We start from the raw sequence: 22,556 nt of genomic DNA, 5'->3' as shown, positions 1-22,556 counted from the left end.
CGGCAAACCGACATCAGAGGCCTCAGCTTTCAACATGCCTTCCTCACTAAGCTTTAGTCATGTCTAGCCTTTGGTTGATAGTGAGAGGCATGCAGCTTCTCCTTCCAGTTGAACACGTAGAGACTACTGTAGGGCTATGAGTTGGCTTAAATTCAATACTGTTGTGTCTTGGGAATAGGGAGCCCAAGGACAGAGAGGGACCTATGTGAGGAATTGGCCAGTTGGTAGAGCCATTTACCAACAAAGTTCATGGTCTTGGACACACATAGTTCATGGCGCCTGAAAACAACCCCAGTAGTAAAGATCACTGGTCACAGATCATCATAACAAATATGATGGCAACAAAAAAGTTAGAAATATTGTAAGTGTTACCAAAATGTGCCACAGAGATGCCAAGTGAGCAGGTGCTGTTGGAAAATGGGGCTGGTAGACTTGTTTCACCCCGGGCTGCCATAAACCTACAAATTGTTTCAAAAAAAAAAAAAACAAAAAACCCTTTTATCTGAATCCAAGTTCAGTAAAGAGGTATGCCTATATTTAAAATAGCAAATGCAAACCTATAATAGTCATAATATGTTCAGTGAGCTGAATTACATCTGTCCCCCTCCCTAGTCTGAAGGTCAACGAGAGAAGTTCATTCCTCTTCTTACTCAAATGCGGTGTGGCCCCTGGAAGCCCGCAGCACAGTGGTCAGGTGTGAGGATGAGTGACCAAACGCCTGAATTGAACATCTGACTGGAAAGGGAGGTGTTTGACTTGGCTGAGACAGAAGCTGTTGCAGGAAGACAGAGGCAAAAGAAACAGAAAATCCGGACAAATCCACAAACATAAAAAGCATAGCAGGATGCCTTGACAGGTGCCCATTCCACAGAAAATTTCCTTTTGAAATTAATGGGAGAGTGTGTAAAGCAGCTGACTGGCTGTCCTCTGTTCCACTACGACGCCGGCTGGAGGCCACTCACAATTTCTGTCACGGGAAGGAGGCTGTTTAAGAGACACCATGGCTCGGTCAGCACCAGTGTGACAGAGTCCATGGTAAGGGCTGGGTCACTGACACACTGAGTTGAAGAATCAGGATCCAAGCGGGGCAGCGGGCAGATGTGCAGCAGACCGTGTCCTCGACTTGTTCCTCAAGCCCCTACCAACTCTTATAAATCTGATGGGAGTCATAGCTCTGTCTTCATGCCATCTCCCCCCTGAGACAAGTGTTCCCACTGTGCCGTGTCTGGGAACCAGTGTTTGGAGCACAACTAGGAACACATCAGAAGACAACTGTGGGGGGTTTCTGGGGGCACAGATGGCCCCACTGTCCCTGCGGGCAGAGCCACTGAGCTCACATTTCTCATTCTGCCATCAAAGAGTTAGATTCTGTCTCTTCTCCATAGGAATGGGATCGATCTGTTAACAAATTGCATAAGCAGTCCCTTCAAAATAGTTTCTTTTCTTTGTTTTGGTTGCTTTTATACTAAAGATACTAAAGCTTATACAGAGTATATTCAGAGTATATTCTGGCACCAGAGTTTGGAAGGCTGTTACCAAGTATATACTTGTAGCCATTGCTTTAGAATTTTGTTTTGTGCATGTTTCTCCAAGTTTGAGTATTTGTTTTTAATAATTAAAGAATATTTCCTTGTCCATGGGCATGGTAGCTTCATGGAGAAGGTGACCTTGCAGTGGAAATATTTCCCTCCTGGGAGAAGAAGGCCAGGAGCTTAGTTCTTCCATCATCACACAAGATTTGTTGGGGGACCTCATGGGACTGTAACTCTGGGTCCTTCCTGGATCACCTTGGATTGTTTTAAACTTTTGATTAAAAACTTCACAGTGTAGCTTCTGGAAATATTTGTTGTCTTAGCACGGCACTTTGCTTACGGCTTTGAGTTTCATAAAGACTCTTGGCATTTAACATTATTTGGAAATCCTCTCCACAGTATTTCTAACAAAGCAGGATGTTTGTGTGTGTGTGTGTGTGTGTGTGTGTGTACACACACATGTGTGTTCTTGTGTGTGCATGCATGCATGTTCCATGCTCAACCCTAACTCATGGAACTTTATAACATCTATTCATCACATAGAATAAGAATATACTAACCTTAGGGGTTTTCTTTTATGAAAGACAGCTAGAAACTTTTCTAAAAACTTAATTACCCAAAAGGTCTTTGTGACACAATGATCTGTAGTTTGCTTGGTCATTTTCAAAGTAATATGAAGGCGTAGATGGCTGTTAAGTGTTATCTGATAATAAAAACGGATAGCAATATCAATCATTAAATCATTACCCCTAATGTTCATGAATTCCTGCACACACAGACATGCACATGCATGCTTTTAAGCTCTAAGACTTTCCGAGATTAAGTTAGAGGGTTTGGAAGATATTTAATTTACAGAATCCATGCCTTCAATATTATCTTAATGCATGTGAGCGATTCTGCTGCCTTTGTGGATGCAGTGGTCATTAAATTCCACCACAGTCAATTTTACAAACGGAGCAACAGAACCACGGCCTGGACCAAGAAATGAACAGCAGCACCAGAATTTTACAGCTGCATTGGCTCTATTTCTCCTTTCTGTGATGCCTTTTGCCCTCTTTCCATTTTAATTTTGGTGGACACAGGGCAGGCTGTGCCAATGAAACCAAAGATCCAAGCCCTGTGGCCATGGCTTCTGAATCTGTATGTACCTCAGAAAATCTCAGGGAGCTTCATGAAAACACAGCTTTTTCTGGGATGCTGCCACAGAACCCAATCCTGCTAAGAGCAGAGCTGCCCTTCCATGGACAATGGACAAGGGTGTGGGGACCTAAAGATGCCCCATGTTGCTGTGGGATGCTGGACAGCATCCACCAGACACCCCAAAGCAAAGGGGAGCCTGCTGGTCTGTTCAATTAATGTGTAAAGTCACTCTCCAAAATATATTTTTAGAAGTTCATATTGCCAAGGAGATTCTAACTACCCAGTGGGCTTTCAGATGACACATTACACTCGTTTTTATGACCAACAGATCCCCACTAACTATTTGCACAGCTGTCAATCCAAACCTCAGGTGTTCACTGTGGGAATCCTGCTCCCCTCTGCAGACCTGCCTCTTCCCTGCTGCTAATACCTGCACCCTCCTTCCAGGGCTCGGATGCAGTGTTGGAAGACGTTCCAGATGCCTATCTTCCTCCAGCCACATTTGGTCCATGGATTCGCCCCCGACTCCCTCCCCTCCTCCACTCCCACCTGCTCTGCCCCATCACCACTAATGGGTCTCCTTGCTCCTGCCGGGCACAGCCTGGTGGCCAAAGACCCCAACTACTCTGCCAGTGGGAGTCCTGGACCTGTCACTTCCCAGTGGCATGACTCAAGGGTCTCTTTCTGGTCCCCCCCAACCCAGCGTCTGTCCAACAGATTAGGATCCTGGGAGCACTCCCTCTGCTTGAAGGCTTGCTCCGGTTTTCTGGAAGCAAACCTAACTTTCAAACTGAGTGCTTCCCTGGATGGCTCTATTTAAAATTGTGACCCCTCCCCCAATCCATGGTCTGTGCGCCCCACCCCCACTGTATTCAGCTTCACAGCACCTGCCGCCACGCATCAGCCACTTGCTTCAGCAGCAGCTTTCAGGGCTCCGGTTCTGCACACGGACATGCGAACTGCACACCAGGGGCGGGGAGTGTTCTCCTCCGCTCCCTGCCGCGGTTACCGCTGAGCCCAGCGCAGAGCAGGTACTGAGGACACAGGAGCTCCGTGTTGGGGGGCACTGTTTTTTCAACTCTTCAGTGTGGGGCATTACTTGGACATTCCTTGGAGTCATGCCTGGGAGGAAAGTGATTCGCATCCTTAGGAGACAGTTGGTGAGGCCTTCCTCTTACATAAATTGGCGAGAGATTTTACCTTTTAGAGACTCCTTCTTGCCTCGAGGATAAAAAAACAAACAAAACCCTGGCTTATATGGCATCAGATAGTTTCTTGTGTTACCCAAAATCAAAACCTGAGATCTGCTCTTGCTTTCTCTTCACAGTTTGACCGTAACTACTCCTCCCTCTGCTAGTGGGCTCCTCTGAAAAGGCAGCAGCAATGACAGACCATCAAAACACATCAGCGAGGGGCACCTGGGTGGCTCAGGGGTTTAAGCTGCTACCTTCGGCTCAGGTCATGATCTCAGAGTCCTGGGATCGAGTCCCGAATTGGGCTCTCTGCTCGGCAGGGAGCCTGCTTCCCTCTCACTCTTTCTGCCTGCCTCTCTGCCTACTTGTGATCTCTCTCTGTCAAATAAATAAATAAATAAATAATCTAAAAAAAAAACACATCAACGATGTTATGAAATTCGTATTAAAACAAGTGTCTATGAGCCAGCAGTACATTCCGAGGGTACTTTATAAATATGTACAATGAAATCTTCCTGGTAAAGCCTGGACCATGTGTCCACTTGCATGATTAAACGATTTTTCTTTTATTATAACCATACACTGCAGAGAATCAGGCAATTAGCTATCTATCATGCCTTTTGGCAGCAAATGTCTTTTTTTTTTTTTTAAATAAATGTGACCTCAGCCTTACCAGTACTGCCAGCAATAAATTATCAAGAAAACAGCTTCAATCATTGAAAACTTGCTCATCTTTGCAATGTGCCAGCTGGGATCATTTTCACTTTTCTCTGAATCTCGAAATTTTTCAGTGTATAAGGAACTTTGCCTATAGGACAATATATATGAAAATCTTTAATAGGTCCTAGACTTCTGTGATAATTAGGCATGTGATTGATAAAAGTAGAATGTACTACTGGGATGCCAGCATCTTTATTTAGCTTTCTCTGTTCTTGGAATTCACTTGAGCCATGAAAACAAAGCAGAAATTGAGTAAGTTGAAGGGCTGTTACAACCACTGGAGCCCAGGATATCTAGAAAGATCCTTACGTACTTAACACATCACATACCTTTCAGTAAAGTAAGTCAATATATTTACCTCTTATCCCATTGCAATGTTTTGGTCAGTTTCTATGGTAAGATGCTTGCCCCAAAGCCCCCAACAGTCATACATCCATCCAATGCAAAGTTGGCGGTAGTTTTGGGGCTGGAAGTTATGATTGATCCAATTCAGATCAACACTAGATTCACCATCACCAAAATGCTCAGATTTTATGTATGCAGTGAGAGTAGGTATGGAAACCACAGCAGAACTTCCAGCTTGTCACAAACTGCCATTGTCAATTCCCCCATAAATGACTCCTTCCATCTAGAAATTGCAACCCTATTGGGGTGACACGTAGCCAGAGCACAGAAAGCAAATTATAACCAGGTCAGGGTTACCTGAGAACCATTTACAGCTGACATTTTTCTGACCAGTGTCTCAGACTTTTCAGGGTCAAATTCTAAGGTTGCTGAAGTCCCCACCAGGTCCATGCCGCTAGAGCAGCATGGGAAGTTTGTAAAGGAGGGTTGTTTCTGCTGGTGAAATGTGACATGAGCACAGAAGAGAAGATGTGGCCACACCCCACCCCACACACAGGTTGAAAGAGGTGTTCGAAGTTGCATCAGTTCACAGGCAGCTGTCATTCACCATGGTACACAAAATGATCCTTCACAGGACTTGCCTACGACACACCTGTATCCATCCACCATGTATAACTGGGTTTCTAGGGAAAATGAAATATTGCTTATACACACTTGCACAGGAACACACGCATTACTCAATGGAGCCTCGTGGTTTTGCACACAGCAACCAATCACACGAGCTTAACGGGCACAGTAAAGTGTATCATTAACATACCTGTCATGTTGCAGTACACAAGAGCAGGTCCCAGCGGTCCACTTCCGTCTGAATCGATATAGTAGAACCCTGAGGAGTCCCCTCTGTGCCTGTGGGCATCACAGGACTGCTCGAACAGAGCTGCAAAGGACAGGGGTCTCAGACAGGGCTGCAATGGGACGGATCCCTCTCTGTCCTTAGCTTTCCCCAGTGATACTCATTCTGCCTTGCTGTCCAGGACAGCTTCTCCAGGGGAGTGTTCCCCATGTCAGTCAGGCAGCATGAAGACCCTGAAACTTGAAGTGAAAGATTTTAAGAGGTTATGACCTTTTGTATCTGAACCCTGCCTGCTCTAGCAACAAGATTCATTCCAAACCATGGTAACTGGCCTCACGCTATCTCCTTCTATTCTGCCCCATGGTATCTAAGCCTCGGAAGTGCACTGGCTTCGTCTCCCTAAGTGATCTGTTATTACCTAATAACCACGTCGATGTATTAAATTACTCAGTAGTTATATCCTCTGTTTACTTAAAACAATCTACCTGTGCAACGCATTACTTTTCAGAAGAGTTCTATAAATCAGCAACTCTCCTTCATTCCATTTATAATGTGTGTTTTAAAAGGAAATTTCCTGAAATGCTTCACAAATGATCATTCAAACAAATTGAAAGTCAAATCTATCTACCTATCTACACACACACACAAACACATGAAATATCTCTCAGTAATTTCAACATATCCCGATTCTTAGTTAAAAATTTTATATGTGCAATAAATATTTTGCTATCACAAGGCAAGTGACTAACATCAGTAGATGATGGACTTAATCAATGTTCGGAATAAGTTTAAATGACTGATCACTGAGTAACAGCTCACACATGTCTCAGTCATTTCCTTGACAGGAAAGACCCTTTGAAAACCTGAGAAGTGGCTACTGGCAGCCAGTCAAGAAGGACAATGTGGACTGGGTCCCTCAGCCCCCCTAAGGCTGAGACTTGGCATCCCTGAACACAGACCCGCAAGTGGCCAAGCCAGAGCCACAGAGCAGAGTGATCCTAGCAGGGACAGAGGGGTCCGAGCGTGGGCAGAGAACAGACACCATTCTAAGCTCGCTGAATTATCTACCTTTTAAAACTCTGCCTCTTTTGAAGAGTGAAGAGAATCCGGGAGAAGGGGGCAGCCAGGGCAGAGGAATTTTCTCCTTTCTCACAGAAGAAGAAGATCAAAGTCATGTCTGCCTGCCCAAGGATTTTGCAAAATACGGCATTCTTTTATAAATTATGGCTGAGTGTCAGTGTGTCAAATTAGACGGGCCCCCATCTGTCACACACCTAGCACCACCATCCACACTCATGGCCACAGAGACAACACGGATTGCTTTCCCAGATGTGCTGGCAGTTTGCCCACTCATGTTTGTGTTTCTGAAAATACATAAATATGCTCGTAACTGCCTAGGAGAGTGTCCAGAGGGACAGATGCCAAGTGCTAATGGTGGTTACGCTTGGGTTGGGGCTGGGCCTGCCTGGGGACCAGAGGTAGAGAAGGAGACACTAGGAAGACACCTGCTGTACGTGTGAATGCAGACACATTCACTGGACCCTTACACCAAAATCTCATCGTCTCTGATCCCTTCCTGTGGCTTTGGAACTATCCCACCTTCACTTCAGTAGACAGAGAATCACAGTAAAGTCAGTTCAGTCATTCGACCAAATCGAATTATGAAGGCCACAAGTGAAAGACCCTTTTTTATAACACCTGGGACTTTTTCAATCAGAGTTGTTTGGAGCAATGTTTAAATCAGAGTTACTGATAACACTTCAGCAACTGTGCTTTAGTCATTAAGTCTGCGTAGGACACGTTACTCGATGTGATAGGCAGACACTGTAAGTAGGAGGCCACCCCATTTCTAGCTGAAACTCTAAACCAGTCACTCAGCCTCAGAGTGCCCAGATGCCCAGCTCCTTCCAAACAGTTACCTCGGCAAGCTCTTACCTGGCACCTAATAGTAAATAAGAGATGCAGGTAGAATTGCTCTGGCTGAACTTATGGGATTTTGGGGGGTGAATGACGTCCCTTTGTCTGCAGAACCCCTTGGGCTGGGGACTGGGTCTTCTAACCTTAACACTGAAGCCTGCTTCCCTGGGGTTCAATTCACTTAAGGTTGGATACGGGACAATCCATGCTTTGCTTGGTGAATTTTCATGTCATGCTGTCTCTCTACAGGCCCAGAGAAGGGAGATGTGCTACAAAAGAAGGGACTCAGAAATGGTGCAGCCACTCTGGAAAAGAGTACGGAGGTTCCTCAAAAAAGTGAAAATAGAGCTACCTTATGACTCAGCAATTCCACTACTAGGTGTTTGCCTGGAAGATACAAGTGTTGTGATCCAAAGGGGCATGTGTGCCCCAATGTTTATAGCAACAACGTCCACCGTAGCCAAACCAGGGAAAGAGCCCAGACATCCACTGACAGATGAATGGATAAAGGAGACGTGGTGTGAACATATGATGGAATATTACTCAGCCATCAGAACGGATGACATCTTGCTATGTGCGACAACGTGGATGGTACTAGAGGGTATTATGCTCAGTGAAGTAAGTCAGTCAGAGATAGACAACTATCATGTGATTTCACTCAAAATTGGAACTTAAAAAACAAAACAGAGGAGCATAAGGGAAGGGAAGGAAATATAAGATAAGATGAAATCAGAGAGGGAGACAATCCATAAGAGACTCTTATGAAAACAAACTGAGGGCTGCTGGAGGGGAAAGGGGTAGAAGGGGCCACTGGGTGATGGGCTTTAAGGAGGACATGGGGGGCACCTGGGTGGCTAGTGGGTTAAAGCCTCTGCCTTCAGCTCAGGTCATGATCCCAGGGTCCTGGGATCGAGCCCCGCGTCGGGCTCTCTGCTCAGCAAGGAGCCTGCTTCCCCTCTCTCTCTGCCTGCCTCTCTGCCTACCTGTGATCTCTGTCTGTCAAATAAATAAATAAAACCTTAAAAAAATAAAAGGAGGACATAGGATAGAATGGGCACTGGGTGTTATAGAAGATGGATGAATCACTGACCTCTCCCTCTGAAACTAATAATACAGTACGTGTTAATGAATGGAATTGGAATAAAAATAAATAAATAAATAAAAAAGAAATGTCACTGATACACAAAAAAAGGAAAAAGCAGAATAAAAACATAGACAACAAAAGCTAGTAATTAGAAAGCAGCGAGGATCTCGGGGCTCTGTTCTGAGCTTCTAGTAGTAATGAATTAGGGGTCAATAAAGTGTGCTTAGCTGTGAAATTGAGAAAATAATTCTTCAGGAAAGAGACTGGCATTCAAGGTGGAAGGAATGGGACGGAGAGGTGGTCGAGAGCCCTCACTGGCAATGGTGTCACCACAGTCAAGGGAGATGACTTCTGTCTTTCCTCAAGTGCACAGTGTGGAAAATAAAGCACTTACCTTCCAGGGCAGTTCTGAGGGTTAAAGGAGTTAAACGTGCAGAACTAGACAGAGTGAGTGTCCCACAGGCATGTGGTAAGTCCCCAGTGTGTAAACCACCACCATCATCAAAGAGCATCAAGATTGCAAGGGACCTGAACGTTTGCCTGGCTTCTGGCTGACATCTAGAAACCTCCCAAGGTATTCCCCATCCTGTGCTCCTCCAGAGACTCTCCCCATGTGATTTTATAAATACTGACCATCAGTACTTTGTCCTTTTTACTTTGGCAGACAGGACTTGAGAACCAACATTGGTTCCAACCCAAGGAACAGAACAAGTAACACCATCATGCCATCTAGATTGCTTTTTTGTATTTTTTCTGGGGGGTTGCAGCTTGTTTTTTCACTCTTTGTTATATTTTATCTTCTTATGCTTATCTTCCTTTGCCTCCTATTTTATTTTTTCCTGTCCTATTTGATACTATGGATTTCCGTAAGCTGTTGTAACATGACTAGGAAATAAAATTGATTAAAGATAAATCAGAAAAGGGCACCTGGGTGGTTCAGTTAGTTAAGTGTCAGACTCCTGATTTCAACTCAGGTCATGATCTCAGGGTCATGAAATTGAGTCTAATGTCGGGATCCATACAGGGCTGGGATTCTTTCTCTCCCTTTCCCCCGGCCCCTCCCCACCTCTAAAATAAATAAATAACCAAACCAGACACAAATTAGTTTCTAAAATACCTACTGGTTTTGTTGTTTTCCACCACATGGTTGCACAGATACAGACACATATACACCAAATCACGGAAAGGAAAGCAGAACTGCATGGAAATTGGGACAGCGAGCTGTGAGGCTTACAGGAATGGCAGGTTGCGCCCGTGTAGCCAGTGTGCATGCAGTCACAGTTGAAGGTGTCCCAGGACTGGGAACATTTGCCCCCATGTTCACAATAGCTGGGCAAACACCTGCAAGAAAACAGATACACCTGCTATTCCCCACATTCGGTCAGGAGAAAATGTGTCTTAGCGCTAACCTGCTACAGTGAAACATGGTACCAACAGGGCCTTTGGGAGAAAAATGAGACTGTGGACAAAACCTGCTGGGTCTGTAAAGAAGGTTTCCTAATGCGGTACCCACCACAGATTAAGAAACCCACTAGATGCTACCAATTGTTCTGTATTGGCAGCAGATCAATTTTTTACACATTGCATTCTATCAAAAAAATGTGTTTGCTTTTTCACAAATAAGGCAAGATTGGTTTTATCCATGATCAGAGAGTCAAAGTGCTAGCAAAGACCAAAGGTGGTTAGCTGCACCTGTTCCCCTCCCGGCCTCCGTGTCCTTGTAGTGGGACCTGCAGATCCTCCCACCAAGAGGCTTAACCTTCTTCAACCTGGGTTGGGCATGTGACTTGCTCTGACAAATGGGGCATTAGGAATCTGAGACATCGAGGGCTAGAAGAGTGTTTGGGGGTGAAAGACCTGTACCTGGAAAACTATAATATATTGATGAGAGAAATCAGAGATGACACAAACCGACAGAAATACATGTTATGTTCATGGATTGGAAGAATTAGTATTGTTAAAACGTCCTGCTGCCCAAAGCAATCTACCTATTGAATGCAGTCCCTATCAAAAGGCCAATAGTACTTTCCACAGAACTAGAACAAAAAAAAAATCTAAAATATATGGAGCAACAAAAGAAAATCTTGCTATTTGATAGAATACGGATAGACCTAGAAGGTATTATGCTCAGTAAAATAAGTCTGCTGGAGAAAGACAAATACCATATGATTTCATTTGAATGTTGAATCTAAAAAAAAAGAGCAAATAAAAGGCAATAAAAAAGAGAAACAGACTCATAAATATGAGAACAAACTAGTGGTTGCCAGGTCATGGGGGAGGGGAGAAGGACAAAATATGTGAATGGGATTGAGGGGTACAGACTTTGGTTATAAAATAAATGCCAGGGATGAAAAATATAATGTAGAAAATATAGTCAATAAAATTGTAATAAGTTTGTGTGGTGACACTTGGCAACGACACCATTCAGGGTAAGTGTTTCATAATGTATGTAACAGCTGACTCACTCTGTTGTACACCTAAAACTAATACAATATGTCAACTGCATTTCAATTACATATTAAAAGAACTTAAAGTTAACCTAACTTAAATCATAGACCTAATTGTAAAATACAAAACTGTTAAACTCCCAGAAGAGAATGCAGGAGAAAAATCTAGCTGACCTTGGGCATGGCAATGACTTCTCAGATATGGTCTATGATAGAAAAAATTGATAATTCAGGCTTCATTAAGATTTAAAACTTAAGGGAATGAGAACAGAGGCCACAGACTTGAAGACTGTCTTTGCAAGATCCATATTTGACACAGGATGGATATCCAAAATATAAATAAAACTTTAGAAAAATTCAACAATAAGGGCAATGAACAACCAATTAAAAACTGGGTCCAAAGAGTCAAAAGATCTGAACAGATGCCTTACAAAAGATGACCAGATGGAAAATACATGTACGTAATCATGCTCAACATCATTAGTCATTAGGAAAGCACAAATCAAAACCACAATGAGATGCCACTTCTCACCCACTGGAATGGTTCTCATCAAAAAGACATCATAACAGGTGTAGGCAGGGACGAGGAGGATTTGGACCCTTCTATGTCACTGCTGGGAATATAAAATGGTACTTTGGAAATCAATCTGGAAGTTCCTCAAGCAGTTAAACACAGAGTCACTCCTGACCCAGCAATTCTGCTCCTAGATATCTGCCCAAGAGAACCAAAAACACAGGCCTGCACAAAAACCTGTACATTCATGTTTATATCAGCATATTCATAAGAGTCAAAAAGTAGAAACAACCTACATGTCCATCAAATGAGGAATGGGTAAAACAAATTTGTTAATATCCTCACGAAGGAATGTTATGTATCACAACTTTGTCAATGATGTAGAAATGAAGACCGACATCAATTTAAAGGCAGATTACTTGGGTCCTGACAAGCCACATGGTCTCTCTTGTTATACAGTTAAAGCTCTAGATATGGTCCTTCAAAAGCCTCAGGCATTGGCAGGAACTTACGTAAGTACTCGTTATCCTCTGGAGCTCAATGTCTATTTCTCTCAAGGAGTCAAAGGAATGGGTAACTTTGGGTTCCTTCTACTCTATAAGCAGTTAGCACTCCTTTGCTATTTGGTAGGAAGGTGCTGGAAATGAGCCCAATGTCTTTCAAAGTACACACACAAACACTCTCTTGCTAGGTCTTCTGGCATTTGAATGGAAGACACCTGGTTCCATGCCAAGAACTAGAAGGTGAGCTTCTTGGGAAAATGGAAGAACGTCTCTTCACCTCCAATGATTATAGAGCAGGTCTGTTTGCATCTGGGCCCTTCCCTTAGTGACTGTTGTCCCATGTCCTTGGCCTATTTAGGACAGTTTCCTTGACTCTACACACCTGAAATTAGCTTCTTTACCCCAAACCTCCAGCTTTCCTGGCAGGACCCAGCATGCACAAGGAAGACCAGAGAGAGGCACCAGCTGTAGTAAGAAAACTAAAATGGCGGCACACCCCCACGTTTGTGATTGGTGGAAGCCACAAGTCCAGCATGCTAGTGATGCTTACACGCAGATGAGGTGAGCTTAGTCTGCACCAGTTTCTTTGGGAAGGGAGGTTATGAATCCTACATATTGTGCATGGACCAGGTCCCTTCCATATTTAGGGAAGATGTTGGCCACAGTTAGTATAGAGGAGGGCAATCAGGATTGAGATAGTGCTTAACGCCTTGACCTCTAAACAATTGCTAAGAGAACAGACGTTAGCCTAGAGGAGAGCCAATGAAGGGAATTCACTGGGTACTTGTTGGACTCTGGGGGTAAGCTGTGCCTAGACTTAGAGCAGGAAATATGAAGACCTGTGGTCGAAATCTGAGTGGAAAAGAGGACACTGATGAAGCATTTGGCGAATGGGCAAGGGTCTCATTCCCGAAAGATGGAACAGAAGCAGGATTTTCTTCTCTACGGTGAGAAGGAGATCCCTGCTTTGAGATGGAAACTTCAATAGATGTCATGCTTAAGATTCTTCTCAACTTTAGGATTTTGTACTTCAATGATTCCCAAAATATCTTCAGATTTAATAACAAAGCCTCTTGCCTCTGTGCCTCCAAAAATCATGCTTCTTCTTCAGTGTTCCATTGAGTGGTGATACCACCCCTTATCTAGCTGTCCAAGTCAGAACCCAAGGGTCATCCTGACCTGTCCCTCTCCATCCCCCCATAGCCACGCACTCACCAGCTTGTGCTTCTGTTCACCAAACACTGTGTACGTCATCTACATTTTTCTCTTCCCTACCTCAGGCTATCATCCCTTCTCCTATGGGTAGGCAGGTCCTTACTTGGCCACTGGGCCACACACCCTCTCTCTGTGACCCACACCCAAACCATCTTCTCCCGTCGGCAGTACTGCTTAGCTGTGCAACTGGCTTCCTAGCACAAAGCCCTCAGTGACTTCCTGGGGAACTTTAGATCAGCATCCAGATTTTGAGCTGGCCACCAGGCCTCTGCAGTGTAGCCCCTTCCCAGCCAGGCAACCCCATCTCTCGCCATCCCTGCTGCTCATCCTCAGACACCCAAGTTCTACAGCAGCCATGTTCAAACAGGCAGACTCATGGCAGAACTTTGGCTTGGGCTCATGGCTGTACCTTTGCTGGATGTCTAGCCTCTCTCACTCAACTGATGTACCAACCTTCTGCCCCAGGGTAGGTGTCTCTCCCTCCTCTCTGATAGCCCTGCCTTGTCCCAACACAAATTAGGCATCTGTCCTACATGTCTCCACAACCTCCCCACAACTTCCACTTCAGTCTACTGATCTCTAAAATATAACATGTAGAGCACTTGATGCTGCATTTAGCATCTAGAAGATGAACGCTGGCCAAAGTCCACAGAGGTGGGCAAAGCAGCCCCATCAGTACAGTCCATGCCTAGAGATGTTCAAGGTGGCATTCCTGTCATCCTAAAAGAAACCTGGAAAGGACTGTGTAACCTGAGTTATAGGACACGGAATCCTAATGTCCAAAACACAATTGCTGTAAAACATGATCCTTCACCACGATAACCTCGTTCCTGAAGCCTTGTCCCCAAGAACCCACAGCTTCCCCAGTGTCATGGGAGCCTGGGGTGCACAGAGCACCATATGCATGAGTCCTTGTGCAGCTCAGGAAGGTCTCCTGTATCCCCAGCCGGTTTCAAACATCTTTTCATAACCTGCTGTGCCATTGGGCCAGGAATGCTGTTATGCATCATGAATTATTAACTCCTTTGCCCGACAGATAAGAGTTACAAAACTGCCTGCATTTCAATCATAAATCTCAGCTTCACCTGAACACAGCGTGACTGGCTCTGAACAGGCAAGGTACAGGCTGGTGACGGCCAGGCTCGGCATGGAGCAAGTGCCCAGCAAAAGCCTGGCATGGATGGTTGCTCTGTCGTATTTCTACATGAATCTCTTTCGTGGTGCATTGAACATGGAGGTGGAGGTGTGGCCTGAAGCACTAAGGAAGAACTTTCAAATATGTATAACAGTATTCACTATAGTCGTCATGCTGCTCATTACATCTCCACACTTACTTATTTTAGAGTGGGAAGTTTGTGCCTTGTCCCCTTGCACTCGTCCCCCACTATGTCCTCATTGACTGGTACTGTGCTCAGTGTGTGGTAACTGGGTTCCTTCCATTCTTCCTTGTGTTTGTGTGACTAGGAATCCCCGAAGCTGAGACCCTTCTAGGGGAAAGAGTTACTTTTCATTTTCCACATAGGGAAGGGAGGGTGGGGTGAATCCCGCTGACCACATGTGGCTTTCAACTTCCTGGTCCTCAACAATTCATCATCTTTCTAGAATATTCTAATCTGTTTTGTGCCATGAAAGAATTTTTAGAAGAATTTTTACTCATCAGTATTTACACTCATCAACAATTATAGTACCATGTACAGGATTCTGTAAAAACTAAGTGGCTTGGGGACACATGCAAGTAAAACTCACAACAGTGCATCTTCTAAGAAAACACCATTTGAAAGGAGCAATTGTTTGAAATTAAACAGGGTCATTTTCTAGTTTTCAATTAATTATAGTTTTCCATACAGGTTGGCTATCAGGAAGAGAGAAGGGGCTAGAAGGAGGTGCTCTCCCTCTGCGGCTCATTTGTTCTTAACCCACTACCCAAAAATTGAAATCAGGAATGCTGAAATGACCTGGGATGGCTTTACCTGTCAGTGAGGCCGCAGGTGTCTATCTGGAGGTCACGGAAAGTCCCCAGCGCCCCCTGCTGTACCGTGATGGGGTCCACCACCTGGTTGCCAATGGAGATGAGCCTCAGGCAGCCCTGAAACCCGGCCAGGGGACCTCTGCATCCAGGGCCAGAGCTGCTATCGGGACAGCCTGAATGAACATGGAGACACGCAAAGGAGAAAGTCAACAGTCGTGACCAAAACAGCAGTCAGTATTCTGTACATGCAACTTTGCGGCCTCCTGCTCACAGACACCTGAAGATTATGCTTTCTCGTGGACGGGGTGGTGGACGGCTGAGAACAGACACTACTGGTTTTGCTAAAGCACAGAAATAACAACTCAAGCCAGGCTGGTGGACAGATGAGCCGAAGGTAGACTCTACCAGTACAGTCAAGGCCCATTTCCTCTAAGCTGAGTTTGATTTCTCTTTTGAAACCACCTGAAGAAATCGGTCCTTTCAGCATATTAAACTACATGAAGTAAAGGCCATGGGATAACAGAGTCAGAAGGAAAAAATCACAGGCCTACTAGGACCTATGAAATTTAAAATGCTTGAGAAATAACTATGTATGTGAGATCCCCACTCTGGGCGTGCGTGAGTGCGTGTGCAAGCACAACACAGTTAAAACAAGCTTTGACCATACACGCTCAGAGACCTCCAGCGACAGTGTAAGTGACTCACATTTCCAGCTGTTTCTGAATGAGGCATTTTAGTCAAATACCTTTTCACACACACACACACACACACACACACACACACACACACACAGAGTTAATAAGTATCTCAACAATACAGCCCTGAGAATAACGGAGAAAAGTTAGCATCCTGGAGCATCCCATGCAAAAAGAAACGGGCTTCGACTATTTTCAATAATATTAAATTTTACAAGTTCTGTTGCATTCGCTAATTGGCTTGCTGTAAATTACTGTTAAATTAATGAAGGAAAGAGGCCATCAGACCGCGGTGACTCACCAAAATCTTTAGTGGCCTAGGACAGCAAACCAGAGTCTGAGGCTGTAAATGAGTTTCTGTGTGGCTTCGTGTGGCTCCTTGAGGCCCTGAAACTAGAACCTACAGACAGCTGGCCCCAGACAGTCACCCCGGCTTTCAGCTGGAGCCAATCAGTAATTCCTCTCCTTGCTGCCACCCCTCATCTCCAGGAGCCCTTCCCCAGCTCCTGCCCACAGAGCACTCCTGACCACTTCTACTTTGGTGTTGTGTGATTTGGATCAGTTTTTTCTCCAAAACACCCTTAAAAATTTGGATCTACTTCAGGTTATCTTCTACCATTGCAAACCACAATGCCTATGCGTGGTTTTATTTTATCCCCCTGGGTTTCCCACAAAGACAAGGCTCTTATACCCATGATGAGCAAGGACACAGCTTTGAAATCAAAGTCAAAGCCAATTGGGGTTCAGAGCTGCTTCCTTTCCCTCGTGGGGTCAGCAGGCCGGGGCGTGCTCTCCCACCCTCTGTGGAGCTGCCCTCAAAGCAATCACAGGTCCTTCGATGTGAGCGCCGCCAGATTCCCAGGGGACAGGAAAAGAGAAACACACTCACTGCAAATGCTTTGGTGAAAGGCCATCAAGTGGCAAAATCTACAGGCACAGCTTCATCTCCTTTCACACATGCCCCTCATTTTGGGGACTGAGGCTGAAGTTCTCCACAGGAACTTCCCTGGCTGCACAGAGCAGAGTCTCATGGGTGGTACCCTCCCCAGGGATGGCAAGTGCCCACAGATGCAATGGATGGGTCAGTGACCCACAGCCTCAACTGGGACTTCCCTAAGGGGCAATGCTTCTTCAGAGCTTCCTTGAGGTTTCTATGGCAATGGCATCACACCTCGCCTTGTCTCTGCTCATCCCAGCTGCTCTCCCCACCCCCCACCCCCCCACCATGGGGGCCGTTCCTGAGAACTAACCTCACTAAATCACCATACACACAAGTCTCCCAAGCAGAGAGCCAGCTTCCTGGGGAACCTACCAGTAGCCACGTGCAATAAAAATCTCAAAGCATTCACTTAATTGAGTATTTTACTTTCAGATGCAAACACAATAGAAGCACAACATTTTTTAATAATTTAATATTCTTTTAATTTCAAGAAATTGTGAAACAAATTTTATGCTTCCTGAGAAACTCACCTATTTAATTCATTCTGTGCCTTATTCAATTATGTCTCATTGACATCATTTCCAGGAGAATGTTTTCTTTTAACTTGTTAGATACAGAGTCATAACTATTCATCTCTCTAAAAAAATCATTAAAAAATCATTTTCCAAGCCTTTAAATATTAAGGAAGTTTTTGGTAATATTTACAGGTGGGGTTTGAGGTTATTTTATAAGTCTCTTATTTTTTAAATGAAATGGAATCGGTAATTAATTTTTTTAGAAAAATTTATTTATGTGAGGAAAAAGAGAGAGAGAGACAGCGACAGCATGAGGGGAGGAGGGACAGAGGGTGGGAGACTCAAGCTGGGAGCCCAACGTGGGACTGGGTCTCACAACCTTGAGATCATGCCCTGAGCCGACATCAGTCGTCAGACATTTAACTATGCCACCCAAGTGCCCCTGGAATCAGTAATTTCATAAAGATTTTACTCATTATGCCTATATGTTTTTCATTCTCCTCTGTCTGAAATTTTGTCATGAGGGTCGCTGGTGTACCTTCAAAGGGCAGGGACTGAAGACGGAGCCTCCTTTCGTCCCCACCTAACAGCCACAAGCTTGCACCTAAGAATTTCCGCAAGATGCACATGGTCCATCTCTCCTCTTCTTTCAGTGACTGAAACTTTGCATTCCTGACAAATATACCCCCAAACCAGCCAAGGCCTGCATCCGGTTAAACCCACTGTTGTGCACAATGAAACCCCATAAATGAGCCTCATGGAGACATTGACACTTCAAATGTGATGTTACATCACAAAGACTGGACAAACTGTCCAGTTTCCCTTTCGCTTTTCCTTGTTTTATGTGAAAAAATGCACATTTCCATTTGTAAAAGAGTTTCTGGAAGGTTGGATATGTTTGGAAGACACCTGGTGTGTCTTTGCATCTTTATAGGCGACTTCTACCGACAGTGCTTAGGGACTGAGAACGTTAGGATACAGGATCAGAAACATTCAGCCAATAAACCTTCCCCTTTCTCCAGATCACAAACTTCAGACGCATCTAAAATACAATGCAGTATCTGGGACGCCTGGCGGCTCAGTCAGCTGGGCATGCAACTCTTGATTTCCTCGTGTCGGGCTCTGCGCCCGGCAAGATTCTCTCTCACCCCCTGTCCCTCCCCACCCATCCCTGCTCACACACACATTCTCTCTCTCTCTAAAAATTAAAAAAAGAAAAAGAAAAAGAAAAAAAATACAGTGCAGTACCTAGTGTTCCTATAAAGACTCAACTGAATCCAGCAGTCACAAAAAATTTTCTCAAAGCGGAACATTAAGAAGGAAAGGTCAAACCGCAAAGTCCTTCCTTGTTCCAGTTAAGAGAGAAAGGTCAAGAAGCAAGGGGTTCCACAGCCCAAGACAAGCCCAGACTGCCAGCTGTCTGTTCATCCATACAGATCGGCCAAAGTCCCAACGGTAAGATGGCAGAGGGTCATTTCTCCATGACCTCATTTGGGATGGACAGTGAAAGTGGAGAGGGGATATTTATTGCTAAGTCAATGGCACATACCCATCACCATGGAAAGAGTCAGAAATTTAAGTACCTCTGAGGATGACAGAGAAATTGCCACTGGATGTCATGACCCCAGAATGGGTTCTGAGGTGAGACCTCGTTACAGCCATCATTGTTCCCTGGTCTGCTACGGCCTCACACCCACAAGGACCCTCACAAGATTCGGAACATAATTTGATGTTTCCCAACTCTGCAGAGCATATGTACTGGTGGGCAGCACCACGAGTCCACAAAAGGACCCAGAGGACAGCAGCTTCCCATGACCCGGCAGGCACTGAGCTCTGTGTACGGCATGGTAGGGCGGAACTGTTGTCAGAACAATTTACAAATAAAGCTCACACTGAGGAGAAATAGAAAAGGAACAGGGAACCCTGCACCACGTGTAAAAAGGCTACGAATCTGCGAGAGGAACTTTGTCATGGAAAGAAAGACACAGAGCCCTGCTTTATGCCTGTTGTCCTGCCATAATTATCAAGATCATCCCCTCCATTCACTAAAGTGTCCTGGTTTGGACAATAAATTATATGGCCACCCTAACTGTAATAGGAAGATACTCTAATCTGCCCTTATGGGAAAGCATGGCAACAAGAAGCCACTGACCACATGGTGAGCGGGAACTTGCCACTGAACCTCCATCAGGAGAGCGGGCTAAGGAGGGTCTCAGAACATGGGGCACTGACTGCCATGAATACGGCATACTGCTATGGAGCATGGACTGGATAAAGTGGATTTCCCTGTTAGCACAATGCATATTCTGGTCCCGATGGACGTCCATTAAGAAGATAATTAAAGAGACACTGGCATACACCATTCTTGGGACTGGATAAAACATCTCTGGTATTGACGTCTTTGGGTCTCGAAGTTCCCACTCAATTTGAAACTGACCTGCCCCTCTTTCTCCAGAACAGAGCTGGGGAGTCCAACGGACCATACAGATGAGGGGCTCTGAACAAGGGATTCTCCCCTGTGCATAAAGCTTTGAACACAGCACATCGACTGAGAATCAGGCTGCATGTTCACTGGTCCTAGACCTGCCTCTCCTGCTTTTCCTTCACAACAAATAATGCTCATCTCCTCACTTAACATCAGTAAATTGGGGTGTTTTGGTTTTGTGTGTTTTCTGCAGCCTGGTGACAGCAATAGCTGGGTTGTTTGGAAAGAGTATATTCCTTCTCTAGGAAAAAAGATGCTGTTACGTTGGTATAAAAAGGAGAGTTGAATACGTTGGTTTGAATCAGTGCCTGAAATTTCTCTGTAGGAACCAAGTGGGTGTTTACAGCGGAGTATGTACAAGTCATTCTGAATTTACACATTAGTTACAGATAATGTGCTGTGATTGCAAGATCTTACACTATTTTTGCCAATCAGTGCCAAATTTTAATTACAACCAAAAAAAAGCAAGCTGGTAATGAAGAAAAGTCATTATACTCTCTCATGAAATGTTTAAACTTTGTAATTCCACTCATCTTAGAGACATGATTTGTTACTGGAAACTATACTAACAAGACAGTTTTTCTGTACATCAACACAATTTTATGAAAACATGTAAGAAAAGCCTATTATGCTTTTTTTTTCAACGCATTGCCTCCAAATCTCTAGGGTCCTTTCATAGACCAAAGGCTGGAAACAACCAAAGGTTGTTTCATTAAATTGACTACGCATATTAGGAAAGATTGATAGTTTGTACATAAGGGAAATTTTAAAATCACTGGCAAGATGATTCTTGGCAGCTGTAGGATATTTATCACATCTTTTATAATAGCAAAAAAATGGGCCCCATCAAGTTGTTGCTCAACAGTAAAACGGGATGGCGGATTTAATAAGTGAAACATGGTGTCGTACACATCAAAACCACAGGGCAGTAAAAATTAATTAACTTTACCTATAAATAATCACAGAGCTGGATCTCCAAAACTAATCTAGAACAACAGTGACAGCAATAACAATAAACAGAACCCAGAAGAAGGCACACGGTAGTGCCCTATGTGTGAACTGAAAAGCAAGGGAACACAGAACACTGCTGTGTGAAGTCACCTGCATGGATATAGGTTCTAAAGAAAAGCAACACATTAGAAATTACAAACGTTCAGTTGTAAAATAAATGTCAGAGGGGTGCAACATACAGCGTGGAGTTTATAGATAATAATACCTTATTGTCTATTTAAAAGTTGCTAAGAAAGTAGACCTTAACATTTTCATGACAAGAAAAATTATAACTATGGATGGCGGTGGATATTAACTAGTTATTGTGGGATTATTTCCTAATGTATACAAACACTGAGTCATATGCTCACATCTGAAACTGACATGGTGCTACATGTTGATTAAAACATAAAAAGGTGATACAAAGATTAGTTAAAAAGGGGGGCAGGGTAATACTTACCTGGGGGAGTGCAAATTTAGAGGAGCAAGGGAGACATTAAAAGCATTGTAGTGTTTGTGTACATTAGGGGGTTATCCCACAAACACTCTTTCAAGAAACATGAGTAGTATTTTAAGATACATACATGAATTACATAATGACTTCGTATCACATCAACATGTAAGTATTTATGGAAATTACCTGTTCTCATGTAGCTGTGCATTGCACATTTGGAACATACCCAATGCTCAAATATGAGAGAAGACTTTGTGGTTTTAGAAAGTTTTTTTTTTTTTTACTTTTTAATACAAAATAACAAGCATTCCATTTTTCATCATTAAACAATACAGCAAGGATTTTTCTTCCTGTCCTTTTTAGTACTTCAAAATCTTTTATGTTTTAAGTTACAGCTCCCAGATACATTCTTGATTTAGTTTTGAAGGAATTGTTTCCTCTGCAGAGCTCTAAAATCCATCGTAATCATAAAGGTTTAAAAACCTGTCTGGGTCAGAGGTGTACAATATTTGGCAGGCGAGAGTGAGCAATCCAATGTTCTAATGCTCCTGGCTCCACTCCATGCTCACAGCGATTCTTGTTTTAGGGGGCTTGAAAGATTAAACACCCTGATGCACAGTTTGTGGGCTTGCTGTCAATTCTTAGGGAGGATTTTATACTTTCTTGTTGGGCTATCAAGTTATCTCCACCATGACCTCAAACTTATTTTGGAAAGAAACAACCGTAAAATGCGAAATGGGAGTAAGAGCAAGGATGGCTTCCAGCCACGATTAGAATGAAGTCTCACAACTGACAGGCCTAAGCTTCTGGTGGCTCAGACTTTTCACATGGATGCCTCAGAATAGACATTTGTTACCCTCAGAAGCTCCCCCTCCCTGGCTGCACGGATCCTGGACAGACTCGGTCAAAGTTCTACCGAATAGGCAAACCCGCCATCTCCCACAGTTGGGGGGATGGCCTGGTGTTGTCTTGGTAAAGTTCACCACGAGGTAGTGAGTGAGTGTCAGTAGCCATTAAGTTCCTCTCTTGCTCTGGTGTAGGTAAT

General features: G+C 44.1%; 1 protein-coding gene across 1 annotated transcript in view; it reads right to left on the bottom strand.

Annotated features, from left to right (window-relative positions):
* LOC123955291 (contactin-associated protein-like 3) overlaps positions 1–22,556 on the bottom strand; it is a 190,684-nt gene that overhangs the window by 47,403 nt on the left and 120,725 nt on the right. The window contains 3 exon segments of the mRNA XM_046027167.1: positions 5,748–5,867; positions 10,019–10,125; positions 15,434–15,605. Coding sequence (XP_045883123.1) covers positions 5,748–5,867; positions 10,019–10,125; positions 15,434–15,605 — 399 coding nt within the window.

This window comes from Meles meles, chromosome 13 (genome assembly GCF_922984935.1).
Source record: "Meles meles chromosome 13, mMelMel3.1 paternal haplotype, whole genome shotgun sequence".
Taxonomy (NCBI): Eukaryota; Metazoa; Chordata; class Mammalia; order Carnivora; family Mustelidae; genus Meles; species Meles meles.
Note: the sequence above shows the minus strand (reverse complement) of the source record. Positions and strands in the feature narration are given on the sequence as shown.